Genomic DNA, 25,699 nt, shown 5'->3' with positions numbered 1-25,699 from the left:
GTGAAGTTATGGATATTTCTTTTGCAGATGATATCGCAGCATTTTGCAAAGGCAAAAACTTACCAAAAATTAAGACAAAATTGCAACTGTTTTTGAACAACTTAAACGGCTGGTGTGATTCAACTGGATTCAAATTTTCAAGTTCGAAAACTAAAGCTGTCCATTTCTGCAAACTTCGGAATTGTAACCAAAACCCAGAATCACTTTTTCCAGATCAGTTGATAAAATTCGAACATAAATTTTTAGGTATGACTTTCGATCGTAAGTTTAATTGGTCTAAACAAATAAGAATTACCAAAGCAAAAGCAATGAATGCAATAAAAATAATTAGAACCCTCTCGAATACCAGTTGGGGATCCGATAGAAAAAACATTACTAACACACACTTCATAAAACTTTAGTACCGTAAACTGGGGGAACTTTGATCAACATGATTTTTTTTTCAAATAATCATCATTAACTAAGTAAAAAGTAAAAATATCTGAAACCTTTTTAATACGATTGAAAGCCTATAAATTCAGTTACAAATAAGCTAAATTTGGTTTTTATAAGAAGATTTTTGATTTAACTTACAATGTAATTTTAAAATCTTAAAATATCTGTATTTTCGAAGGCTCACAAACAAACATTTCTCCTCATCAAATTTAAGCATTTAGGAGCAAATGGGTTGTTTCATGTGAAAGTTCAATTTTTTTCTTTGTTTAGGTTTAGTTTATATGACATTTTTATGGTTATTTGGTGATAATTTTTGGATATTGAAAAAAAAACGGTGATTTTCCATGAGAAAGCCCGTATATTAAAAATGGCTAAAACCCTATCAAATGGTTAAATTTGAAGAAAAACAGAAAATGGGAACAGTGCGAGGACCTAGGGAATTGCATGAAGGCAAAATTTCATTTGTTTTTGAGGCCTAAAAAATGAGAAATGTTCATAATTTTTACCCCTAGATGTATGCAGCAACATTGTCCATTTTTTGATTATAAAAGTTTTTGAAAAAAAACCTTGTAAAAATGAGTTTAGTTCTAAAAAAAATTACTGTTTTTAATTTTTATGCCTTCTGTGCTAAATGACACTATAAAAGTAGTTTTGAAGATGTTGAGGTACCTTAAAAACCATAGTGATCAAATTTACTCCGAAACACGAAAGATGGTTTTGTAACAAACATTTAATTATAACCACCAATGTCGTTTGAATTTACTGCAATCAATGATCATGTTTTATACTCCTCACCTCAGTAAGCATTTAGAACAAGTCCAACTAAAAGTATTTTATCTGAATCAGGAATAATGTCTCTGACTTTACGAAGAGATCTTCATATCATGAAATTAGGAATAAAAACAGATTCACTTGATAATCATCCGTTGCACTTTATACAAACAAATGCAAAAAAATCATCCAAATACAGATGTAAACTACTCTTAGAAAAATATGGAATTCCTGATAATAGAACTGTTGTCATTTCACTCGTTCCCTCCTTGGATGAAACATAACATTTCGTTTGATTTATCTTTGCATAGACATTCCAAGAAAAATAGTCACTCTCTAGCATTTGGGAATAAATACTTAGAGCTCAGTGAGAAATACAAAGACTACATTTTTTTCTTTACTGACGGTTCAAAAACTAATTCCAATACCGGTTTAGCTTGCTTCAATAAAGGTTTCACAATTTAATTCTTCCATATTTCTCATCAGTATTTTCTACAGAGCTTATGGCTATTGAACAAGCAGTTAAAATAATTGCAGATGACGATTGTTTATAAAGGGTGATACGGTTAAAATTTGGTCAATACAGGGCTGGTAGCGGTTTGACAATGAAAAAGTAGGGACTTTAGTGACCAAAATTTGAAAAAAAGTGACCAAATAGTGACTTTGAGGACCGAAAAAGTGACCAAATTGTGACTATGTAGAACGAAAAAAGTAACTTTGAAGTACAAAAAATGTGACCAAATCTGGCCCGTGCGAAGGACCCGTCCATGGGGAGGGGGGGGGGGATAGATTAATATAATAACAATACCAAAAGTAAAAAATTGAAAAGGAACGGGTTTTTTAACACCGTTTGTCACTCATGTTCAACACACAAACTAAAAAAATTACTGATAAACAAAATTTTGGAAACATATTACAATGAATGTTTCAAATTTTCGATAAGTCAAGAACGTAAAAAATAAATTAGTTTCAGAAGGATTTCTTAGCAAATTTAAAATTAAAAAAATCTGAATTCTAAAATAAATGTCCAATCTTGTACAAAACTTACCATGAATAGATGTTAGGAAAACGATAATAATTGTTAATTTTTATTCATCTAAATTTGGAATTCTTTTTCTTTAGTGAGATATTCCGCTGTAATTTTTTAATTTGAACAAAAAATATTTAATCACGATTCAAATGTAAATTACCGATTACTGAATAAGAAATGAATTTTGAACAGAATTTGTTCAATGTTTTAATTTAATTTTTTAAAAAGAAGAATATATTTATAATTATTTTAAAAGGGCCAGTTATAGAAGCCAGACATAAAACCTTTAATAAAGTAAAATCCTCCATGTTCAACTACACTGACAAAGAAATGTTAGAAAATGAGTAATTATGTGAATGATAAAAACTGATAAAAATTTAAAAATAATGAGTTCAAAACTTTTGTTATTAATATTCAAAGCACAAATCAAATACAAAGTTAGTTAACCCTGCGTATTAAAATTTATTTCTAAAGTTGATACTTAGAACAATTTTTCAAACTTTTTAGATAATCGCAGGTTTTTAAGCTTTCAATTACAAGCTCTGAGTATTTTGTTTTTTTTTTTTATTAATATATTGAGTCCCAGAAAGAACAGAAGGTTGAAATTATGTTTAATTTTTAAAAATTTGGAGTTTAAGGCTTATGGTTGAAGAACACGAAAATTCAGAATTTAAAAATATGGAAACAATTGTTGAAAATATGTCTTAATGTTTAAAAAGTTTAATTTAAAAAAATCCGACAAGTTGATTAGAAAATTGAAAAAAAAAAACTTTACAACAAAATTCGGTTATTTATTTGAAAATGAAAAAAAAAATGGAAATAAAAAAGATTAGTTTTTAAAACATTTCAGGAAGAGTGTTTTCAATAAACATGTTTCACCATAACCATTTTGGTGCTTTTTTTTTGAATTATTGATTTGGTAAATAGTGTCCTAAACTAGAAATTTTGTCAAATTCGGCCGAACACATTTAGTTTCGGTGATAAAGAGTTTATTATTATATTTATCAGTTTAAGTGAAATCTAACATGGATAGATAACTGATTATGGAAAAATATCATTACAAGTATTTTTGACATCACAGCAGAAAGTGTAAAAAAAAAATGATTCTATTTAAAGCTCATCAATTCATATAAAACTTTTATTTTAAAATAATATGTTTTTGATTTGAGTTTTTGTAAAAAAAAGTGCAGAAATTTCTAAAGATTTTTACTTATTTTCAACAGTCATTTCAATAACAAAAGCTGATAGAAACATTGCAGATTCGGGGAACCCAAATAAGTTGAAATTACCGTTTAAATTTATTGCACTTGATAAAAATTGTAAATTTTGTGGCCTTGTGTAAATTTTTAAAACCCTTTTTTTAAGTATTCAGAAGAACAAAAAAAACACGAAATAAAATTGAGTCTGAAATTGATTTTTTTTAAAGAATATTTCATATCAACATAACATTTGTTATGACATAAAAGATTTTTTTAAATTAAAAAATGGTTCGTTTTAATCTCAATCTTAGTTACAGTTCTTAATAAAAACCATTCTAAAGACGAGATAGGGTTTTGTATATCAAGTTTTTAGTTCCAATACAAAAGGTTGATTGAACTGAAAACAAAAATCTACAATCAAAGTTAGTTTCAGAGCATGAACGTCAAATAATGTCGTAGATCGAAATGTCTCAAGCCAAGGGAAATTCATGTCGAAATTCCGCCGGAGGCGAAAAAAATTTCTGACTGACTGATCAAGTAATTTACGGTTATTACCTATTTTCGCCTCATGTCAATACTAACACGTGCAATTCAAATTACTCTTTCATTGGTTTATTTTCGGTGAAAAAAGTGACTTTTGGTGATAAAAGTGACCATTTTTCGGAAAATAGTGACTTTAGTGACCAAATGATGAAAAAAGTGACTTTTTAGTGACTGACCCAAAAAAAGTGACCAAGTCACTAAAAAGTGACTCGCTACCAGCCCTGCGTGCAAGGTCTTGCACGACGGTGTCTTGTCCGAACCAATCCCGGTAACTGCTGGAGTGAGACAAGGATGTATCTTATCACCGCTACTTTTTCTAATCGTAATGGATGAGATTCTGACTGAATCGATCGACTGTGCACCGAATCGAGGATTGCCGTGGAATCTTTCAACAATGGAACAACTGAACGACCTTGACCTGGCTGACGATATTGTTTTGCTCGCCCAAACACAATCGGACATGCAGAGCAAACTCGACGACCTCACCGAAAGCTCCAAGGCAGCAGGTCTCAAAGTTAATGTCGGAAAGACCAAGTTGATGGAGATCAACACAGGAAATCCCTCCAGTTTCATGGTAGCTGGGCAACAAGTTGAGAATGTGGAGTGCTTCCAGTATCTTGGTAGCCAGATTACGCCTGATGGTGGTACCAAGAAGGACATCGAAACCCGGATCAGAAAGGCCCGTTTTGCATTTGCGAGTCTCCGAAACATCTGGCGGTCACGCCAGATCTCTCTACGAACAAAAATCCGAATCTTCAACTCAAACGTCAAATCCGTATTGCTGTACGGGTGCGAAACTTGGTGCACATATGCGGTAACGACGCGAAAACTGCAAGTATTAGTAAACCGCTGCCTGCGGAATATCATCCGCGCTTGGTGGCCTGGCAACTGGATCTCGAATGAGGAACTACATCGCCGGTGTTATCAAAAGGCGCTAGAAATCGAGATTCGGGAACGTAAGTGGAGATGGATTGGGCACACGCTGCGAAAAGATGAAAACGAGATTTGCAGAGAGGCGCTAGATTGGAATCCAGAAGGACATCGAAGAAGAGGCAGACCCAGAAACTTGTGGCGGCGAAGCTTAGCCGCATGTGTGTTTTTAAGTTTAGTTAAAAAATATAGACATAAAAATCTTTGAAATATTTCAAATAATCGAAAGTGGTATGAATATCTCTAGAATATATGTATTGAGTGATAAAAAAACTAGTAGGATAAAAAAATAGTAGCTTGACGTCATCTTTAATTCAAGATGGCGGCTTCGGCTTCTCTTTTCAAACCTGTATATTAATAATCGATTGAAACCCCCATAATATGGGTATAAATTAAAAGAGTTAAACCAGAAGAAGTCAAATTTCGCTATCTGACGCCATGAAGTAAAAGATTAATTCACATAGAAGGAAGATAAACAAATATTTTTAAGAATACTTTGTGTAGACACCTGATTCATTAAACAAAGTTGTAGATCAAAAAATTTTAAGAATCTTTGTCGAGGACATCACAGAAATCGAATCAAAAAAACATATAAGCAATTAAAAAATAAAATGAGAATCTTCCAGTTTTTGTTAACCCTCTAGAACCTATTTTTTTTTCGCTTTGTGCGTTTTTCAGCTAATAACTTTAATAATTGAACCTATTGATAAAAACATACGAAGTCACCCGAATTATTAAAGTCATAATTTATTGAAAATAGGCATGTTTAATAATAGAAATATTTTTTTTTAAATATTTGAAACTTAAATATTTTTCATCCAATCTTAATGATGATGACAACTTTGTTCAATATATTTAGTGTATAAACTAAGTATTCTTAAAAAAATCATCTCCCTTTTTACGAAAGTTCCTGTTGCGTGGATAAATTATCTAGAAAATATCAAGTGTGTATTGTGTATCGATTAGCCGGTATTAATTTTGATCGCTTTGGTCGGTTCATGCAAAGTAAGTAGGCGAATATGATTGGCTCACACATTCTAAGAGGATCAAACTGATTGAATTTTCAACGTTTGATCCTGTCGCAACTTTGTGGAAAAAATGAGTGTGGAACGGATGGTGAAACAAAAGAGAAGACATTCACAGTCAACAAGAAGTCCATTCTCTCCAATCGGAGATAATTTCATCGAATGCCGAAGAAGATGAAAGGGAGAGCTTTTTCTCTCACATTCAACCCGTTTTATGTCAATGATGGTGAATGTGTTGAGCACTGCTTCCAATCAATTCGATTCTTTTTTTGCAGTGATATCAAGTTAATTTTAAATATAGATTTAATAACACATTACAGCTGTTATGATTATTTGACCTGTGATTTGAGAAGCAATTCAAATGCAATGTAAACTCTATTTTTTTTTCTTCGTTCCGATATTCCATATGTTTCATTAGTTGCATCCCATTCTGTTACGAAACCAAACCAACTCTGAAATTAAACAAAAAAATCATCTAAAAACTATCCAACTTCTCTAGTTTCGAACCTCTTCAAACAAAAACCGAAACGACAAACCGGAAGTTGAACTTTAATTGGAAATTAAAAACTTGTTTCGGCAATATTTTTTCATGCTGCTGCTGCTGCTAAGAATGATTCTCAGGTGACGATCCGAGTATTTTAAATGCAATTTCTCTCACCAGATTCGAATCGTTTTCGTTCACTCGTTCGTTCGTTCGTTTAGTAGGTGTTATTTCAATCCAATAAATGCACATCGAACGCGATACGGTATAAGAGGAAAAGTTCCATCCATTGCGGTACTTCTGAGTGCTGGCTGATGTAAATGGAGAACAATCCCCACTCAACGGCAGAACACATCTATAGAAGGAACCAGAACCAACAGTTAGGAGCCATTGGGCCAACATTTTGGCACAATAAAATGGCATCTTTCTTTTGAACTTTTTTTTACGGTTCCATCTCTCTCCACGAACGGTGATTTGGAAACGAGAATTTCGTCTGTACAGTGTTGCTCTCGTCATAAAAATTATAAAAATAGAAAAAAAAAATAGTTGAAATTATCAAATTTAAAAGTCGAATCAGAAATTGTCGGGTTCTTGTTACAGATAGAAATAATTTACCATTCAAAAAAAATCAAAAGATGTTCGTCACAAATGCCACAAAACATTTGAACGTCACTGTAGATTTTAAACGGCAATGCAATGTTTGCTGCCGGCAATGTGTGTTTTATTTCAACACTGAAAACGAATTGTTCTCCTCCCACCATACTAGCAAACAAACCTCGGCCTCATTTCAGAAGGTACAGAGAAAGGAAAAAAGTGCACACAGAGAAATTTGAACTTTGAATAGAAGCTTTTATGCTTTTTTTTTTGTTTTAAGTGTTACGCTTCTTTCCGAGCGTCAAATTGACTGTTTTGTGGTGTTGTTTTCTGGAAGCAAGCAGCTCGGATTAAAACCGAGAGGGTAAATAATTGCATGTTGTCTTTCTCTTTGGTAATCTCTTTTATTCTTTATTGGGAAACTAACATCAATTTCTACCCCTTTTCAGGGTCATGGATTGAGCAATAAAATTTATGGGATTGAATTTATTGAACTCTAGTTAATTGACTATACTGTTCTTCCAAATGATTGATTTTTGGAGTTCTTTTAGAATGTTTTCTTGAATAACTTACTTGCTGATCTGTAGTTGACATAGAGGGCTATGTGTTGTGGATTCATTAAGTAAGTACCACAAAAATTTGATTGTACATTTCGGATCTTGAAAACAAAAATTATTTTTTTAGCATTTATTGACGACCTACAGACATGTCAGTATTTGCTTTTTCCTTCTGTATACACTCCTGATCATGACTTCGATTCGATTATTTTTGCGCTAGGCAGCAGAAAAGAAAGCTGGCGGCAAACAGGAAGCCAGTAAGCATTCCTCCGGCAGGGCGGCTATCAGCGATAATACTCACGGGCTTTACTTTTCAATTTATTTGTTCGCGCGCGTGCTATCATTATTTGCGCTTCCGCTCACTTACACAACACACACCCATACACATCTTTCTACCGACTTACCTTCCGGTATACACACGCACAAACATTTTCCCGCTTGGGTTCAATGAGGGGAAGATGATGGTGGAAAAATCAGCTTGAAGGAACATAGAGAAAGAGAGAGAAAAAAAAAAACCATAATAAGAATCGTAATTCGGCCTTTTATTTCGGAAAAAGGTGCAGAAACGACATATTTTCATGACGCCTTCCTTCCTCCGATTTCTGACCTTCCGCAGCACCTTTCCTTAGTTTTCCGCCGTTGACAGATAAGATTGCCGAGGCAGCAGAAACTAAAGCTCACCAGACAGGAGGAAGTTGGTTCCAGGTTCCGGAAAATTGGAATTTTTCCCGGAGCGCTGCTCCTCGCGGAAAAGCAGATTGGTTTTTTGTTTTTTTTTCTCTATCGAATCTGCTTCGCTTTCAACCTTCTTTCCCTTGCATTGTTCGTCGGTCGAGCCTTCGATGGGAAAATTCGTCCTGAGGAGGCAGAAAAAAGAGACCTGCAATCGCTGGTCTTTTGTGGGTTGTTGAGTCCCGAAGAATTTTTCCCCGCTGGGTTCCCAGGATGGATGTTTGTGCCGGGAAAATGTTTGCAAATTCGTGTAAAATTGAAAGCAATTGTTATGGCTTATATAGGGAGAAGTTTTTGATACGGCTTAGTTTTCCTTGCAAATGCCTATTTTTTTCAACGGCGTGGAAATGAGCGGTAATTTATCTTTGTATTGCTCTTACCGTTTTTAATTTTTGAGGACTAGTTGGGGGAAATTTCCTCAGAAATGATTGCAATTATTCAAAGAAACAGATTGAAGTGTGCTCAAAAAAGAAAAAAATATTTGAAATAAAAATAAAACATACTTACAGAAATGACACACATGAAAAAATAAAAAAGGACAAATAAATACGAAAAAATGACAACAATGACTAAAAAGACAGAAATTGCCTAAATTACCAAAATGACAAATATAACAAAAATGACAATATGACATAAAAACAAAGAAAAGAAAAAAATGACAAACTGACAAAACTGACAAAAATGGCGAAAATTCGGAAAAATTACCAAAATGACAAAAAAGACGAAAATGGCAAAAATGATAAAAAATGCCGAAAAAGACATAAATTCTAAAATTGGCAAAAATGACACAAAATGACAACAATGAATTACAAGAATGTTAAAAATGGTGAAAAATGATAAGAAGGACAAAAATGACAAAAAGGACAAAAAAAAAACAAGGATGACAAAAATCACAAAAATGATGAAATTGGCAGAAATGACAAAAATCACCAAAATGACAAAATTTACAACAATGACAAAAATGAAAAAAAAAGAAATGCCAAAACTTAATAAAATGACAAAATGATGAAAATGATATAATTTACAAAAATGACAACAATTACGAAAATAACAAAAATAATTACAACAGAAATGACAAAAATGATAAAAAATGATAAGAAGGACAAAAATGACAAAAAGGATAAAAATAACCAAAATGACGAAATTGACAGAAATGACAAAAATCACAAAAATGACAAAATTTACAACAATGACAAAATGGCAAAAAAAAAAACAAAAATGCCAAAAATGAAGAAAATGACAAAAATGATGAAAATGACAAAATTCACAAAAATGACAACAATTACGAGAATAACAAAAATGATTAAACTTACTGAAACAAAAATGACAAAAATTTCAAAAATTACAAAAATTACAAAAATGAAAAAATGACAAAAATTGCAAAAACTTGAAAAAATAACAACAATTACAAAAATTACAATATTCACAAAATTTCAAAAGAAATTAAATAACTGAAGCAACAGCAACAAAAATGACAAAAATAATAAAAATGACTAAAAATATAATAAAGACAAAAATCGCAAAAATGACAAAAATTACAAAAATGACAAAAGAAAAAAACAAAAATAAAAAAAAATAAGACAATGACAAAAATGATGAAAATGACAAAATTAACTAATATGGCAACAATTAGGAAAATAACAAAAATGATTAATTTAACTGAAACAATAGAAATGACAACAATTAGAAACGGAAAGAATTACAACAATTTGAAAAATTACAACAATTACAAAAATTACAATAATTACAAAATTTCAAAAGTAATAAAATAACTGAAACAACAGAAATGACAAAAATGATAAAAATGACTTTAAATATAATAAATACAAAAATAGCAAAAATTGCAAAAATGATAAAAATGACAAAAATGATAAAAAAATGACTAAAATTACAAAAATGATAAAATTGATATAAATGACAAAAATGGCAAAATTGACAAAATTAACAAATATGACAAAAATAAGAAAAATTTCAGAAATGACGAAAATTGACGAAAATGACAAAATTGACGATATTTTTCAGAAATGATACAAAGGGCAAAACTTTCTTCCATTTGTGTTTTTCTTGCTATTCTTTTTATTTTTGTAATTTTTACATTTTCCGTTGTATCTATAATTTTTTTCATTCTTGTCATAATGGCAAATTTTTGTTTGACATTCTTGTCGTTTTTAATCAGTTTTTTATATTAGGCTGGAACAAATATCCATTTCTTCTTTTGTCTCCCCCCCCTTCGAAATTTCCAAATACCCGAAGGGGGAAATAAATAAAGTTTCAAGTATTTCATGGAAATTTTGATAAAAAGTTCAAGTATCCGAAAGATTACAAGACCAAAAAAGAAATTTTGGCAGATGGAAGTAATTTCGCCATGTGTATTCTTGATTTTATTGATTTTTTTAATAAAAAATAACATTATTTTATAGGTTTTGTGCAATGATATAGTATGCAGTTTTTTGCATACAAGCTTTTGTGCAATTTATTCCAATTTATTTGTTTTTTGCATTATTTTTTATTGTCCCCCCCCTCGCGATGTTCCAACTCTGAGTGACAAAAGAAGGATTGGAAATTTGTTCCGGCCTTATTTGAAGTTTTGTTTTGCTTTTTGCTGTGTCAATTAGATTATACTTATGTATTTTGTTTTATTTTTTTTTGTAATTTTTCCTTTTAGGTCATTTTTATTTTTTTTTTCTCTTTTAGGCTATTTTTGTCATTTCATGATAATAATTTCAATTATGTTTTTAATTTTCGTGATTCATGCAATTTTTATGTTTCTTGTCGTTTTTGTTTGTTTTAACATTTTTATTTTTTGATTTTTTATGTTTGTCATGCTATATTTTTATGTTATTTTCTTGATTGTCTTACTACGGTTGCAATTCTCATCATAAGTTTGCTTCTCAAATCAACTGGTACCTTCTAATTTAACATTTCCGTTTCCACCAGAAATCCGAAGTATCATTTCCCAGATACTTCAGCAATCATTTAATTACTCCAAGCTGGGCCGAAAGAATCCTTGAACTACTTCTTCGTTTTTTGTCGAATGTGCCATGAACCAAAAAGAAGAGTTTAGTGAAACTCGTGTCGTTATTTTTCCCAAGTGCAAACCTAGGACTAGGCTAACTTTTCTACAAATGTTGAAAGCAACTACTGACAGAATATAACGAGAAGGCGCATTTTACGAAACCGAACAAGGTAGCAAAAACTAAGGGCAAATGTTACACTGGCTTGGGCGGAGAAAAGCTGCTGCAGCTGCCGGAAATCCCGGAGGAAACCTGCTTCGTTGCTTTGCTGCAGCAACAGGATCAAAATGGCGCAGAGGCCGGGCCGTGTGTAATTAACTCTCCGGATTTAATGAGGTGTGCAGCCAGAGCCCTGGCTCGGTTTGTGGAGTGTGTCTCCTTTTTGGCGAGGGAAATTCTAATGATTTGTATACATGCAGGGCTGGAAAAGATTTACAAATGGAGATGAGATGAAATTCAACTGTTTTCCCAAAAGGTCAAGAGATTGCAATGGAATGCAGTCATACTAACTTAAAACATAAAAAACATAATAACAGTGAATGGCTAAATCGATGGTTGTTTTTGTTTAGTTTCAAAAATAGAGTCTCAATTTCATATCCGTAATGATGGTTCTAAAATTTCATCAAACAATGTTAATTTAGGAGATGCGTGATTGTGTTTAATTTGAAACTGTCTATCTTATTTTTCACGGTCGCCATTGAAGGATAAGATTCACCTGGTAAAGTATCCAAGCCTAATTTATATATACATTTTTGGAAAAAAAAAGTAGAAAAAGGACAAAAGTAACATCTTCTTTAAACTCTCGCCTAAACTTCCGAACTCTTTAGACAGATATTCACCATGATGAGTGGCAGGTGGTTGCGGCTTGACTTTTTTGTTGATTTTTTGAGTTTTTTTTCCTCCGGGCGGAAAATGCCGTCTAACACCGAGTGCCACTGATAAATTATACATCGGGCGAATGTTTTAGCCGGAAAAATTCCCTGAAAGAATTTTCCAGACTAGAAACCACACTAGAGAAGGAAAATTAAGAAAACCACCGATGCTACTTCCTTGAAAAAGTTTGGCGAAGTTTGAACAAAAATTATCGGCTTAAAATTTGATTCGAAAAAAAATAATAACTTCAATGATTGTTAGAGTTGAAAATGTCCCAACCTAAAAATGAACATTAAATCCTATCAGAAAACATTGGTAAAACTCGTCAACAGTGGCTTAAGCCCATCGAACCTTAAAGGTAAAACAACGATAAGTACCGCTTGTTTACAAAACTCCAAGAAACGCAAAATTCAAATTATCGAAACTGAGAAGGCTGCCAACTTCGAGAAGGGTGGCTTGTTCAAAAATTTCCAGAGAACAATAAAGAACACCAAACAAGACACGTTTAATCGGATTGCCAAAAATTCAAGAGCTTTCGAACACTTCGACCCAGCCACAAGTGGGTGGTGGCGCGATGGCACAGGGAGGCAAATATTTCGGAGATGGATGAATGGATAAATCTTTCGCTTCTGAGGCAGAAAGAGACAAGCTTTTGGTTGAAGTACACCTTCCAACATCGGAATTGGGAAAGCTTGTTGTGGAGAAGCTGGTTATGGAAAAGTGCTTCAAGCGACAAACCAATTCAAACTTGAGCCTTTTCCTCGTCGCTGTTGTTGTTGTTGAATTGTATTCTCCGGTAAGTGTTGTTGTTTCGTTCGTTCTTCGGTTTTTCAGTTCAGCAAATGGCAAAGTGGTTGATTTGCATAATTTATGCCCAAGCAGTGTCGAGGCCTCTGCTGTTAGTTCTTCTAGACTGACGTGTTCTGGAAAGTTTGAACTTACACAGGCAAAGGCCGTCGTTGGACAATTGACGGCACAGGTCTATGGGGCCATCTAATTTTGTTGGTAAGTTTCTTTGCTCGAGAATGGGAGGAGAACAAATATTTTACAACATGAGCAAGGCATTTAAAATCAAGGAAAGTCGTTGAAGTTTACATCGGGGCAGCAACAACTTTTTCATTTTGAAATTTCCGATATGGTAGGTATTTGTATTCTGAAAATAAAGTTTAAATGTTTATCTACATTTGGGTTTTTAATGTATTCATGTGTTTCATCAATTCTTTCAATTTTCGAATCGACATCGTTTTTGTTTGAAGAAGTTTTATTTTTATTAAAGAATGTTGTTTTTAAATTTAAAAAAAAATCGCAGGTATATCAATCATTCAATAGAGAAAAAAATGTAGGACCCCCAAGAAAGTTTTGCTCCGGGTCCCCTAGGCTTAATCAGGCCCTGAACTCCATAAAATTCATCCATACGAATTTATAATTATTTTTAAATTGACTGAGTGAAAAAATGAGTATCTTTATAGTATTCTACTTCAATGTATATATGTAAGTATTGATCCCAAGTGTACATATTTGTGGACTAAACTTCTCCAGTCCTCCTGGGGAGGAAGCTTAAAATGGGAAACAGAATGACATGCCCAATCTAATAAGCCATCAATCAATGGAACCCTAAAGGACCTTGTTTTCCGTTATCGGTCTACCCCCGACTTTTGTCCTCGAAAAAAGGGATTGAGCCATTTTGGATGATTTTGCTCTCGGGATTGGTCGCCATTAGCACCATCTCCATCATTATCTCCAGAATCCCGGTCGACGTTCTCAGTCCGGTCGATTTAAGTCACCCGAGGAAGATCAAATGCGCCCCTTATCGAGAAAACGACCGGACCCCAAAAACGAATAAATACAGAATTTAGCTTTAGCATACACCAGTAATAGAAAATTATTGATTCCATAGGGAACGGAAGAGAGATAGGAAAAAAGGACATAAGCTGTCTGGAGCCACTGACTGGCTTAGAATTTCAAAAACAAAAAATCCCCTACTAGGACAAATATTTATATCTATAAAATGGGTTTGTGGGAAAGGAGAGATGAAGACGGAAAATTGTGGCTGCCCTCCCCAACCAACAGGAGCGTTCTAGGAAATGCCAACTTGGAGAACGATAATGGCGCATTCCGGAAACCTTAGATGGGTCTGCTGAGGCTTTCGGGTTTCTCCCGCCGTCATCGAATAGGTTGGCTGGCTGCGTGGTGGTTTTATCGATTCCAAAACCGCATCATTGGAGACAGTTTGTGGATTACCTAGTTCTGAGAGCCAGGTATGTAGACCGGCTCGAGTTTAAACTTCAAAGAATCAAATGGCTTTGACTTGATTTCTTTACCCAAAGGAACCAAAATTTTGAACATTTGAAGAGAAAAGAAATGGTTCCCAATAAATTGTGGAAAATTTCTAGCTAAATTGGTTTTAAAAATTCTTAACAACAATCTCCAATCAAAAAATGTTAAAAAAAACTCAGAAATACTTATCAATGTTTCTAATACTCCTTTCATCTAAACAAAACTTTTAAAACCGGCAACCCAATTTTCACCAACCCAAAACCTAATGAATTTCATTAATTTTCCGTCGGAAGTTCGATTTTCCCAAATCCTAGCTCAAAACCTACAAAATAAGAAACCAATCGTAGGTTCCTTCTATTTGTAAGAAATAAGAAAATTTCAAATTCAAATCAGTGATCAAAGCGGTGATCTCAACCAAACAACGAGAATGTATTTGAGATCGCTTGTACATCATTTTTCTTCCTTATGTTTTGAATTTTAAGCATGTATGGTTTGCTTTTAAACAGGGTGGCCAGCAAACCGGGAAAAACGGGAAAAAAACATGGAATCTCGAATCAAAACCGGTAAAATTCTTTATTAATCGTTTTTTTTACATATATAAACGTTTAGAATTCTAAAGTTCATTCATTTCACCAAGACTAATTTTTTTTCTCAGAAGCTTTATATTCCGTAGCCATTTATTTAAGGTTAGTCAACGATTCGGGAAAAGCTAGAAAGTATCGGGATTCAAATTCCTTTTTTGGTAAAAAAAACACTGTTGAAATTTTTATTTATGTAATTTTATACCGGGAAAATCAAAATAATCAATTGAGAAAACCGGGAATTTGAAAATGGAAATCGATGGCCACCCTGCTTTAACGAATGTTTGGACGTTTGGACTGATAACAAAAATTTTCAATACTGTGGAAATCTTCACTTCAAGTCTAGAGAGTAGATGTAAGCAATAGGAAATCTAAAAAAGGGAAATGAATTTGGTCAAAGGTGATTTTTGAAATCTCAAAGTTGATTTTTGACCAAAAATTTTTTTCGGGATAACACCATTTTCGACTTTTTATGCATTTTTAAGTCATTTGGAATCAAAATTTAAATTTCGATTTCCTATTTCCTTCGGTCTCCCCTTAGGTGGTTTTTGAGGATCAAAACTCCAAAACTTTGAGCGCTTTGAGGCACCCCTAAATCAAGTCGATTAAGCTGAAATTTTGCTTAGATCTGTTTTTAGGCCAATCTACATAATGTGTATGGTTTGTTGTTGAAATTCGGTCATAAAATTCTAAGTTCTGTCGATATTGGATTGATATTTTCAGTGTTCAATTTTATATGTTCAATACAGATAACGCTAGAAATTTTAAAATGAAGAATGAAAACATTTAGCCCTTAGTGAAAAAAAAAAATAGTGAAATATGAGTCATTTCATGTCAAATGTGCACAGCGAAAAAAATCTTATCCAATATTCGCAAAACTTGGCCGACAGTCTCGCTATCAGAGAAGGGGTAGGCTTAATAGCCGTTTGATATTGTTGATATTTAAAAAAAAAAGACGTTCAAAACAGATATAAATTAACCGATATTTTTTTTGTTTTTATTTACAAATAGTTTTTTTATATTTTATTAAGACATTTCACTCATAAAGTTTTGTTTTGCCGAGTATTCACTTCACTTGTGTTGTATTAGTAAGAAGGGGAGCCGTAATTCTTTACCCGATATACACTCACTTCCATCTGTACCGTTAAGCCGTCAACACGTACGCCGGAGCATCGTAACGTTGCTGTGTACCTGGAGGAACATTTTCGATTATTTATTTTATTGCTAAAATTATTTTCATTTTTCATTATTCATATTTTTCTCTTTTCTTTCCAGCATGAGGAAGTCATCGGCCGGCGTCAAAGTCGGAAGAAAACGGATTGCCGAACCTAATCCACGTCCATCTGCCAAAAAAGTTGAAATTTCCAATTCATTCGATGCCGATTTGATTCGTTGGAAATATTCATATTTAATTCTGTTGAAAACGCAGGTTTCAGTGGTGGAATAGAGTTAATCTTTATTCGTTTTGTTCGTCAAGTCCTTAAATAACTACTTATAACATAAGCGATAGCTATTTACATTCTTCACTGAAGTGATATCCTCACTTATTAGTTTTCTCATTTTCGTGTGATATTCTGAGCTAACCACTCAGAATATCTGGCAACACTGGTGAGTTTGTAGAGATGGATAGGTTATGACATCCCAATTAACCACTGGGCCCATAACCTGTTAAGGTGTACAGTTTATTATATCCCAGTTACCCACTGGGCCCATAACCTGTAGAGTTTCTCAGAGTCAATCGAAATAAAAACGCGATATCAAACTCTTGGTTTAAGGTGACTTTATTTGAGACGAACACAGAGTATAACTTAAAACTAGATCTGTTACATTAGTGATGTTTATATTTATTTCACGCACTTTCTTCTCGGTGTGCCTATTTCTGATTTGAAGAACCATGAACATTCAATCCAGTTGTCCACTAGATTCCGTTCAATATTGTATCAAACATTGTATCCAATCTCGTGCAATCTTTCATGCGAGTTGTCCATTTGACAGATGACAGCTGACAGATGAAGTCTCCATACGTGGCTGTGTTATTGTTTGTAGAATGTCAAATTGATATTGTGTGCAATTCACTCGACTTGCATTTACTAACCGATAGTTCCCGAGTGAAATGATTTCTCAACAGAGTTATCACGAACCTAAATTGAGTTATTTAGCTTCACAGTGTGATGATGATGTAAACATTTGTACCGTGTTTACCATCATCAGCTGTCATCATCAATCATTATCGCTATTATTTCAATTGCGAATTGACTCAAAGCATGCGGAACCAAAACAAACTGTTTTGGTTTCGCCGACGGAGCGGCAGATTTCCTCTGCTGAAACCGTAAGTGTCAACACCTCCCCTCAATTCGCAGATTGAGAATGCTGAACAGCTTCGCGTGCCTCGCCCTTGGTAACGCCTTCGTGAACGCATCAGCTGGCTGATCCTCAGTAGAGATGTGTCGCAAAGATAGCTGACCGCTTCTTACGATCTTCCTGATGAATGCATACTTCACGTCCAGATGCTTCATCCGCTGATGGGTCCGCGCCTCTTCCAGGTACTGGATGCATGGGTGATGTCTTCCATCGAAGTGAAATGAATGCTAACCACAGCCAATTCACTTAGGAAGTTTGTTAATCTCAAACCTTCCTTCACCGCATAGCACAAGGCTCCAGTCGATGACGTTTCGTTGACCACGAAATTAGATTCTCGAAATGGCTCGGAGTTTGCGCATCTGCGTCATACGTCGAAGGTATCGCAAAAAACACGCTTCAGGCCTAGCCAATACCTATCTGCCGGGCTGGCCTGGTATTTGCTAAATGCGCTAACTGCAACACTGATATTCTGGTGACTGCAAACAAAGAGCTTCTATCTCAGCTTTGGTCGACGACAGACTGACCGTCTGCTGGCGTTTCGTTGACCACGAAACTAGATTCCAGAAAATCATGTAAACGTAACCTGATACAGATCTTCGATCATCGGAGTCGTTGGCAAAATCTGCATCAGCATATCCGATGAGTGGTTTCAATTTCGTGTTTCTGCGGAATACCAACGCCGTAACGGTCATACGATTATATCTGCCGGGCTGGCCTGGTATTTACTTAGTGCACTAACCGCTGCACAAATATCTGGTCTCGATGATATCGCCAGATACTGCAAACAACCGATCAACTCTTTTGAACGGCTGTTCGGTAATAACCTCACAGTCGTTTATCTTCGTCCAATGAACGTTCATGCCACGAAACCTGTGACCTAGGGTAAGCCAACCGCCTCCCATGACGCGTACTTCTCCAGGGCTTTTTCGATAGTTGTCTTACAGAAGACCCATTTGTACGAGAAACAGAATGGGTTTCCTGTAACCTGGGTTAAGCTAACCACTTCCCAAATCTCGCTCTCATTCAGGGCTGCTTGATAGTTGCTTAGTACGCCAACCGCAGCACTTATGTTCGGCCTCGAAAACTGCAAACAACCGATCAAATCGTTGAACGGCTGCTCAGTGATAACCTCACTTCGTTCAGCCCGAATCTCGTTTTTTTCATGGCTACGGTGGTCTCCCGGTCCCTTTGGCCCTTGAGCTTGCTGACGATTTGAAGTTGCTCTTCCTCATCATCAACGGCTACGTTAGCCACGTAGCGTTGATAAGCTTCTCCTGCTCGATGACTGCGTCTCTGGGCCGGTTCGGGATTGACGGAATCTGGATCATCATCGTTGGTAAGTACCTCTACTTTTCAGCAGTTCGGAATGGTGAAACTCGTCTCCAGGATTTCCAGGATATAGGTTCCGGTAAGTATTCCAACAGGTAAGTCAGGTTTCCAACAAGTTTATTGTTCCGGTAAGTATTTTCCACGATCACAGGTAAGTTTATCTAAATTTATTCACTAAATGCCTTTCTTCTTAACATTTATTCTTAATTTACTATTTACAGCTTAACTAAAAACTTCACATAAATTTTGGTTCTGAATCTTTTCACATATCCACAATTTGTTGTTTATCTTTCGACTGCTAGCACGAGAAAAAACTATCACATTTTTTCGGAAGGGCCTTTTATAAAAGCCCTGGCGGAAACTGCTCTTCGTAGTATTATCACTGTCTTAGTCCCTTTTAGTAACTGCTACCGCAAACTTTGACAGCAGGCCTCATCGGCCAAACATCAAATTCCAGCTGGACTTCACACTCAGATAGCGCCACCTCACTCAATTTCGTGTTCACGAACATACTGGCCCCTTCAGAAACACTGTTTCTGACAGCATCCATCGCGTAGAAATCATTGTAGAACTGTGGTTTTTCCTCGGAGCGTGTAGATGTTGTTTGTTTACTTTCTGCCGTCGTCTCGAATCGTAGTCCGTGATGCGCGAAGAAAATTTTGTTCTGAAGTGCCTGCAAAATTAAAACCCGGTAGCACCGTTTTAAAGAAATTATATGCTTTGGACAGGAACTCACCTAGTCCAAATTTAATTGTGCCTTGTATCGTGTGGGAAAGTGCCAGGTTTAGGAAAAGTGATGCGGTACTGGAGCGATTGGTGTTGGTCCTCTCAGTGGAACTCGTCAACAAATTAGTTTTAGTGATGCAACCACACTGCGCCTCGCATAGTGTAAAGTGCAGTTAGTAGCAATCAAAGAAGCTGGTGCAGTGGAATAAAGTGGAACTTCGCTTTCGTTGTTGTGGATTGTTCTGGTGCTGATGTGTCTGCAATTATAGATCCGGTAGCGCTTTTCGGTGAAAATAAAAAGGTTGGACAGGTACTCACCTGGTCCAAACTAAAATGTGCCTTGAAAAGTACATTTCAGCTGGAACCGGAATCCAATTTTAGCATTTCTTCCAAATTATGTTTGCTGTTGGTTGCTCAGCGCCGGCGGTGATAGTTGATTCCTCCGGTGGTGGTGCAATCGGCAACAAACAAATTTTCGCCACCGGTCGAGTGCAGGACCCTTTGGGAGTTTGAAGAGTGACCACTCTGGTGATTCCGTCTTCGCCGGGATGAATCTTACTGATTCTTGCGGTTGGCCAGCGAATGGGTGGAATTCCTTCTTCCTTGAGTAGGACCAGCTGATTCTCCTTTATCGTTACAGGTGAGTTGATCCATTTTGACCTTGGTGATAAAGTTGTTAAATATTCCAGGTGCCAGCGTCGCCAAACATCCTGGAATAGTTTCTGCGTCTGTTGCCACTTCTTCAGGGAATGTATCTGCACTTCGGAAAGATCGTCGTCTGGTACAGCTTTCAAGGAGGTGCCGACTAGGAAGTGTCCAGGCGTAAGAGGCTCGTAGTCGGTCGGATCGTCACTCAATGCAACGAGTGGGCGGGAATTTAGGCAGCTTTCTATTTGGCACAGGAGAGTGTGCATATCGTCGTAGGCCAGCGGACGATCACGGACAACTCGGATGAAGTGCTTTTGAGCGGAATTAATAGCGGATTCCCACAATCCACCGAAATGGGATGCTCTTGGCGGATTGAAGTGCCAACGTATGTTGCAATCCGAACATTCGATTCCCAGCTTTTCGGTGTGCTCTGGATTGCGGAGGAGTCGAAGAAGCTCGTTCTTAGCGCCTAGAAAATTTCGGCCATTATCGCTATGGATGTCGGAAGGCGGGCCACGACGAGCGACAAAGCGTCGCAAGGCCTGAATAAATTTGGCTGTGGTAAGATCGAAAACCAATTCGATGTGCACAGCCTTGGTGCTGAAGCAAATGAACACCGCTACGAATGATTTGATTGGAGCGGATCTGCGATGCGGCGGTTTCAGCAGAATAGGACCCCAATAATCAATTCCCGTAACAGTGAAAGGGCGGGTGGCGACAATGCGTTCCTTCGGGAGCTCTGCCATAAATTGTTCCACCAATTTAGGGCGAGCTCGGACGCAAATTATGCAGCGGTGGACGATGGATTTGGCCAAATTTCTGGCCCCTATGATCCAGTACCTTAAACGGAGTAATCCCATGAGTAGTTGTGGAGCGGCATGCAAATGTCTTTCATGGTAACACTCAACCAGTAGCGAAGAGAAACGATGATGGTACGGAAGTAAGATTTGATGCTTGGTATCATAGTTCAGCGGCGATCGGTCGATTCTTCCTCCTACCCGCATCACCTGTTCCGAATCCAAGAAAGGAGTGAACCAACGAAGTCTTGATTTAGCGGGCGCTGGCTTGGACGCTCGAAGTGCTGCAACATAGTCAGGAAATTCCTGAGCTTGCACCCAACGGATGAGAACTGTTTCGGCTTTCCGGAGTTCTGTGGTCGATAGGAAAGCATGGAGCCGTCGATTCGGCTCCTTGTTTCGAGCGTTGTGGCAAAATCGAATGCAGAAGGCTGTCACGCGCAGCATTGTTTGAAACTTCGAAAACCGTTCAATGTAGGAATCCAGGAATGTTGTTGTGGTGGTGGTCATAAGTCCAGCGGGTTTAGATGCTCGAAACTCCAGCTGAGTTTCAAACGAAGATGATGGTGATGTTTGCTCCACAAATTGATCTGAGCGCAGCCAATCAGGTCCTTGCCACCAGAGTCTGCAGGAAATCAATGTTTTTGCGTCGATGCCTCTCGAGAGATGGTCGGCTGGATTTTGTTGACCAGATACGTGACTCCAGGTGGTACCGTCCGTCGCAAGTTGGATCTTGGAGACCCGGTTAGCGACAAATGTTGTCCAAACTGATGGACTCGCCTTTAGCCAAGCAAGCACCGTTGTTGAATCGACCCAGAAAAACGTTTGAAATTTCCGACCGAAGGCTGAGGAGATTTTTTGGTATAGCTGGGCGGCTTCGAGTGCTCCGCAAAGTTCAAGCCGAGGAATGCTGCGCCTTTTCAGTGGAGCCACCTTCGATTTGGCAGTAACCAGGCCGACTGAAACAGCACCAGAGGGGTCCGTTGATCGAAAATATGCACAAGCCCCATAGGCCTGTTCCGAAGCGTCAGAGAACAGATGCAGTTGGATTGAATCGAAATGTGGCAGCACGACACAGCGAGGAATTCGAAGCTGCTCCAGAAGTGGCAGCTGCGAGTAGTAGTCTTGCCAGTATGTAGCTAGAGAAGGTGGCAATGGTTGATCCCATCCCCACGCCTTGCCGTCGTCGGATTTGAGGCTCCATAGAGTCTGCATAAACACCTTTGCTGTGACGATGACTGGTCCAACCAAGCCTAAAGAATCGAAGAGCTGCGCGATCTGAGAAAGGGCCAATCTCTTGCTGATTTGAGTGGATTGCGATTGTTTGGGTAGATTTATTTGGAAGCGAAAGTGGTCCGAAGCTGGCTCCCAGTGCAATCCCAAGGTCTTGATGCACTGATCAGCAGCCAGCTCAACTGAAGACTGCAGCGCCCGTCTTTCGGAAGGTATGCCCTCCAAAACAGTTTCCATATTTGACGCGAATTTGCGAAACTCGAAACCTCCACGCCTGCACATCTGATCGAGTTGATTCCGCACTTCTATCAGCTCTTCGGGAGTCTTGCCGCTGGTCACTAGGTCGTCGACATAGACATCTCTTTTGAGAACTGCTGCACCCACTGGAAAATCCGCCATTTCATCGTCTGCCAGTTGTTGTAGTGTCCTAGTAGCTAGAAAAGGTGCGCTAGCAGTACCGTACGTCACAGTTCTCAACTCAAAAGTGCTGATGGGTTCGTCGGGTGAGTTTCGCCAGAGGATTCGTTGAAGAGGCGTATCACGTTCGTCTACCAGGATCTGCCGATACATCTGTTTGATGTCGGCGATAAGCAAAATGGCATTGATTCGAGTTCGTAAGATAATGGCTCGCAGGTCGTCTTGGATGACTGCGCCAACCATAAGTACGTCGTTCAACGATTTCCCAGTCACCGATTTGCAGGAGGCGTCAAAGACAACTCGCACTTTTGTCGTAGAACTTTCTTCTCGAATAACTGCGTGATGGGGGAGGTAGTACTGCGGGATGGAATGAGAAGTATGGTCTACTCGTTGCATGTGACCGAGGGCGGCGTATTGTGTCATGAAATCCTGATACTCAGCTCGTAGATCCTTGTCTCGTTTCAAGCGAGATTCTATCATGTGGAATCGACGTAGAGCAATGTTACAATTGTCGCCAATGCTGGATACGGATTCTTTGAGGGGCAGTCGCACTACGTAGCGACCTTCTGGATTACGTCGGACGGTTCGAACAAAGTGTTGCTCGCAGGCTGCTTCTTCCACCGACACACAAGGGGCTGAATCTTCTTCTTCGATGGTCCAGAATCGCTGCATGAGCTGATAAACCTCTGCTACGGTTGCAAGGTTGGATACCACAGGGTTGACCGCGTTGAAGTTTGTGACCTTTCCCGAAACTACCCATCCAAGAGCGGAGTTGACAAGAACAGGCAATGAATCACCAAGAGGGATTCTTCCCGAAGGCTTGAACAAGTCGAAAAAGATTTCTGCACCTAGGACGACGTCGATTGGATTGGCTTGGTAGAAATTAGGGTCAGCTAGCTTTATTTCATGCGGTAGATTCCATTGCGAGATGTCTAGTGAGGCAGATGGCAAATTTAAGGTGAGTTTAGGCAACACTAACAGCTCTACGATGGTCGAGAAGGTGGTGACACGGGAAAGTATGGTGGTGCGAAGTTTGCATCTAGCGTGGGTGGATGACTGGCCGATCCCAGAAATGGATAAATTCACTTTGGTTCGACGAGACTTTAGTCGCTGAGACAACGCATCGGTAATGAAGCTGCATTCACTACCCGAATCGAGAAGCGCTCGTGCTAGATGAGTGGTACCTTGATCATCGATGAGCTGGATCACGGCCGTTGCAAGGAGCACCCTTTTGAGGTGGCCCTTCTTGAGGGGAGTTCCGACTGCTGCTGATAACGATGAACATTCTCCGACGACATGATTGGGATCTCTAGGAACAGTCACCTCAGCTTTCGGTTTGTTGACTTCGGCCTGAGCAGTGTCCTGACTGCACAGTTGGCTATGATGACGACCTCGACATTTGCGGCAGGAACTTTTTGATTGGCAGGTTCTTGATTGATGACCCTTTCGCAAACAATTCCGACAGAGTTGTTGACGTCGTACGAGCTTGTCCTTGTCTTCGATGGTCATCTTGGAGAATGTAGGGCATTGGTATAAGGGGTGATGTTCCGAGCAGGCATAGCATTGACGGGACGAGAACTGAGTAGCACCATTGCTGATGATAGTTGATCGAGTGCCAGGTTTCTTTGAAGCCGGAATGGATGAAGTGTCTAGGTGCACGTTGCCTACGCTTTGAAGAACGGTGACTCGTCGTTGGAGAAAACTAACTAGATCTGGGAAGGTGATGGCTTCATGGTTCGTTGAGAATTCCTCCCAATCTCTCCGTGTTGTTGGATCGAGGCGAATACTTAACATGCGAATCAACAGAACGTCCCAAAACTCCGTTTTTTCCCCCAACTGCTTCAGAATGCGAACATTGGCCTCGAATCTCTCAACCAGTGAATGTAGATCGGATGCGGACTCTTTTCTTAACGGCACAAATTCGAAAAGTGAATCGACGTACGCTTGTTTCAGGCGTGACGGATTTTGAAAATGGTCTATCAATAAATTCCAGGCAACAGGGTAATTGTTGGCGCTTATAGTAATTGTCTGAATCAGTTTCAGTGCATCTCCAGTTAACGACGATCGTAAGTAATAGAATTTCTGAATGTTTGATAACTTACTGGAGGAATGCACTAACGAGATGAAAAGATCGTGGAAATTTAACCAATTTTCTAGCGTGCCATTAAACACTGGGAGCTTCACATCAGGCAGACGAATCTGAGAAGAAGTAGGGAAGTGCACACTTGACTGAGATGATTGAGAGTACGATGACGCTGAATTTTTATTGACGGACAGAAGAAAACCTTTAACCCGGTAATATTCCGTCTCAAATTGTGCCCGTTGTTTTAGTTGCAGCTCGATGACAGTCGGATCCTCTACATCGGCCGCCTCTAGTTCGGCCTGGGTTTTACCGAAGTCCGCCCAAAGGACTCCAAGGTTCTCCAGCCGGACGGGAACTTCCATCGACTGGGTGTCCTCTTGATAATGGTCGACAAACACCCTTATGAGGTTGAAGGATGTCTCAATGCTGCGTAGTCGAAGCTTGAGCGACTTGATTCGGCGCTCTGATGCCATCGTGCGCGGAAATCTGGAAAAGTTTTCCCAGCGGAGCACAAAACGTCACACAATAAAGTTATTGGAAATATAATTACCTTGCAAAGGCAATTTCTATGCCTTGTAAAGTTTTATTTTCAGGAACAAGTTGTAGCAGGATAACCTCAATTCGACGACGTGATGAAAAGCAGGACTTCTTGCGATATCGATAAGGTTCCGGACGCTCGGAGTTCGACGGGCATCCGGTTCGAAGGACCATATGGTAAGTACCTCTACTTTTCAGCAGTTCGGAATGGTGAAACTCGTCTCCAGGATTTCCAGGATATAGGTTCCGGTAAGTATTCCAACAGGTAAGTCAGGTTTCCAACAAGTTTATTGTTCCGGTAAGTATTTTCCACGATCACAGGTAAGTTTATCTAAATTTATTCACTAAATGCCTTTCTTCTTAACATTTATTCTTAATTTACTATTTACAGCTTAACTAAAAACTTCACATAAATTTTGGTTCTGAATCTTTTCACATATCCACAATTTGTTGTTTATCTTTCGACTGCTAGCACGAGAAAAAACTATCACATTTTTTCGGAAGGGCCTTTTATAAAAGCCCTGGC

General features: G+C 37.8%; 2 protein-coding genes across 2 annotated transcripts in view; both read right to left on the bottom strand.

Moving 5' to 3' along the window:
* Positions 1 to 25,699, bottom strand: part of LOC129741191 (uncharacterized) — a 302,643-nt gene that overhangs the window by 129,785 nt on the left and 147,159 nt on the right. The window contains exon 3 of the mRNA XM_055732900.1: positions 7,970 to 8,042. The gene's annotated coding sequence lies outside the window, so the exon portion shown is untranslated. The remainder of the gene's footprint in view (positions 1 to 7,969; positions 8,043 to 25,699) is intronic.
* Positions 18,281 to 25,109, bottom strand: LOC129741189 (uncharacterized). Its single transcript, XM_055732898.1, has 4 exons — positions 19,863 to 25,109; positions 19,246 to 19,405; positions 18,538 to 18,749; positions 18,281 to 18,487 (listed from the first exon to the last, which is right to left on the bottom strand). The coding sequence occupies exons 1-4, from the start codon at positions 25,107 to 25,109 to the stop codon at positions 18,281 to 18,283; spliced, it is 5,826 nt and encodes a 1,941-aa protein (XP_055588873.1).

The sequence above is a fragment of the Uranotaenia lowii genome, chromosome 2, assembly GCF_029784155.1.
Source record: "Uranotaenia lowii strain MFRU-FL chromosome 2, ASM2978415v1, whole genome shotgun sequence".
Classification (NCBI taxonomy): Eukaryota; Metazoa; Arthropoda; class Insecta; order Diptera; family Culicidae; genus Uranotaenia; species Uranotaenia lowii.
This window is presented reverse-complemented; position numbering and strand designations above follow the sequence as displayed.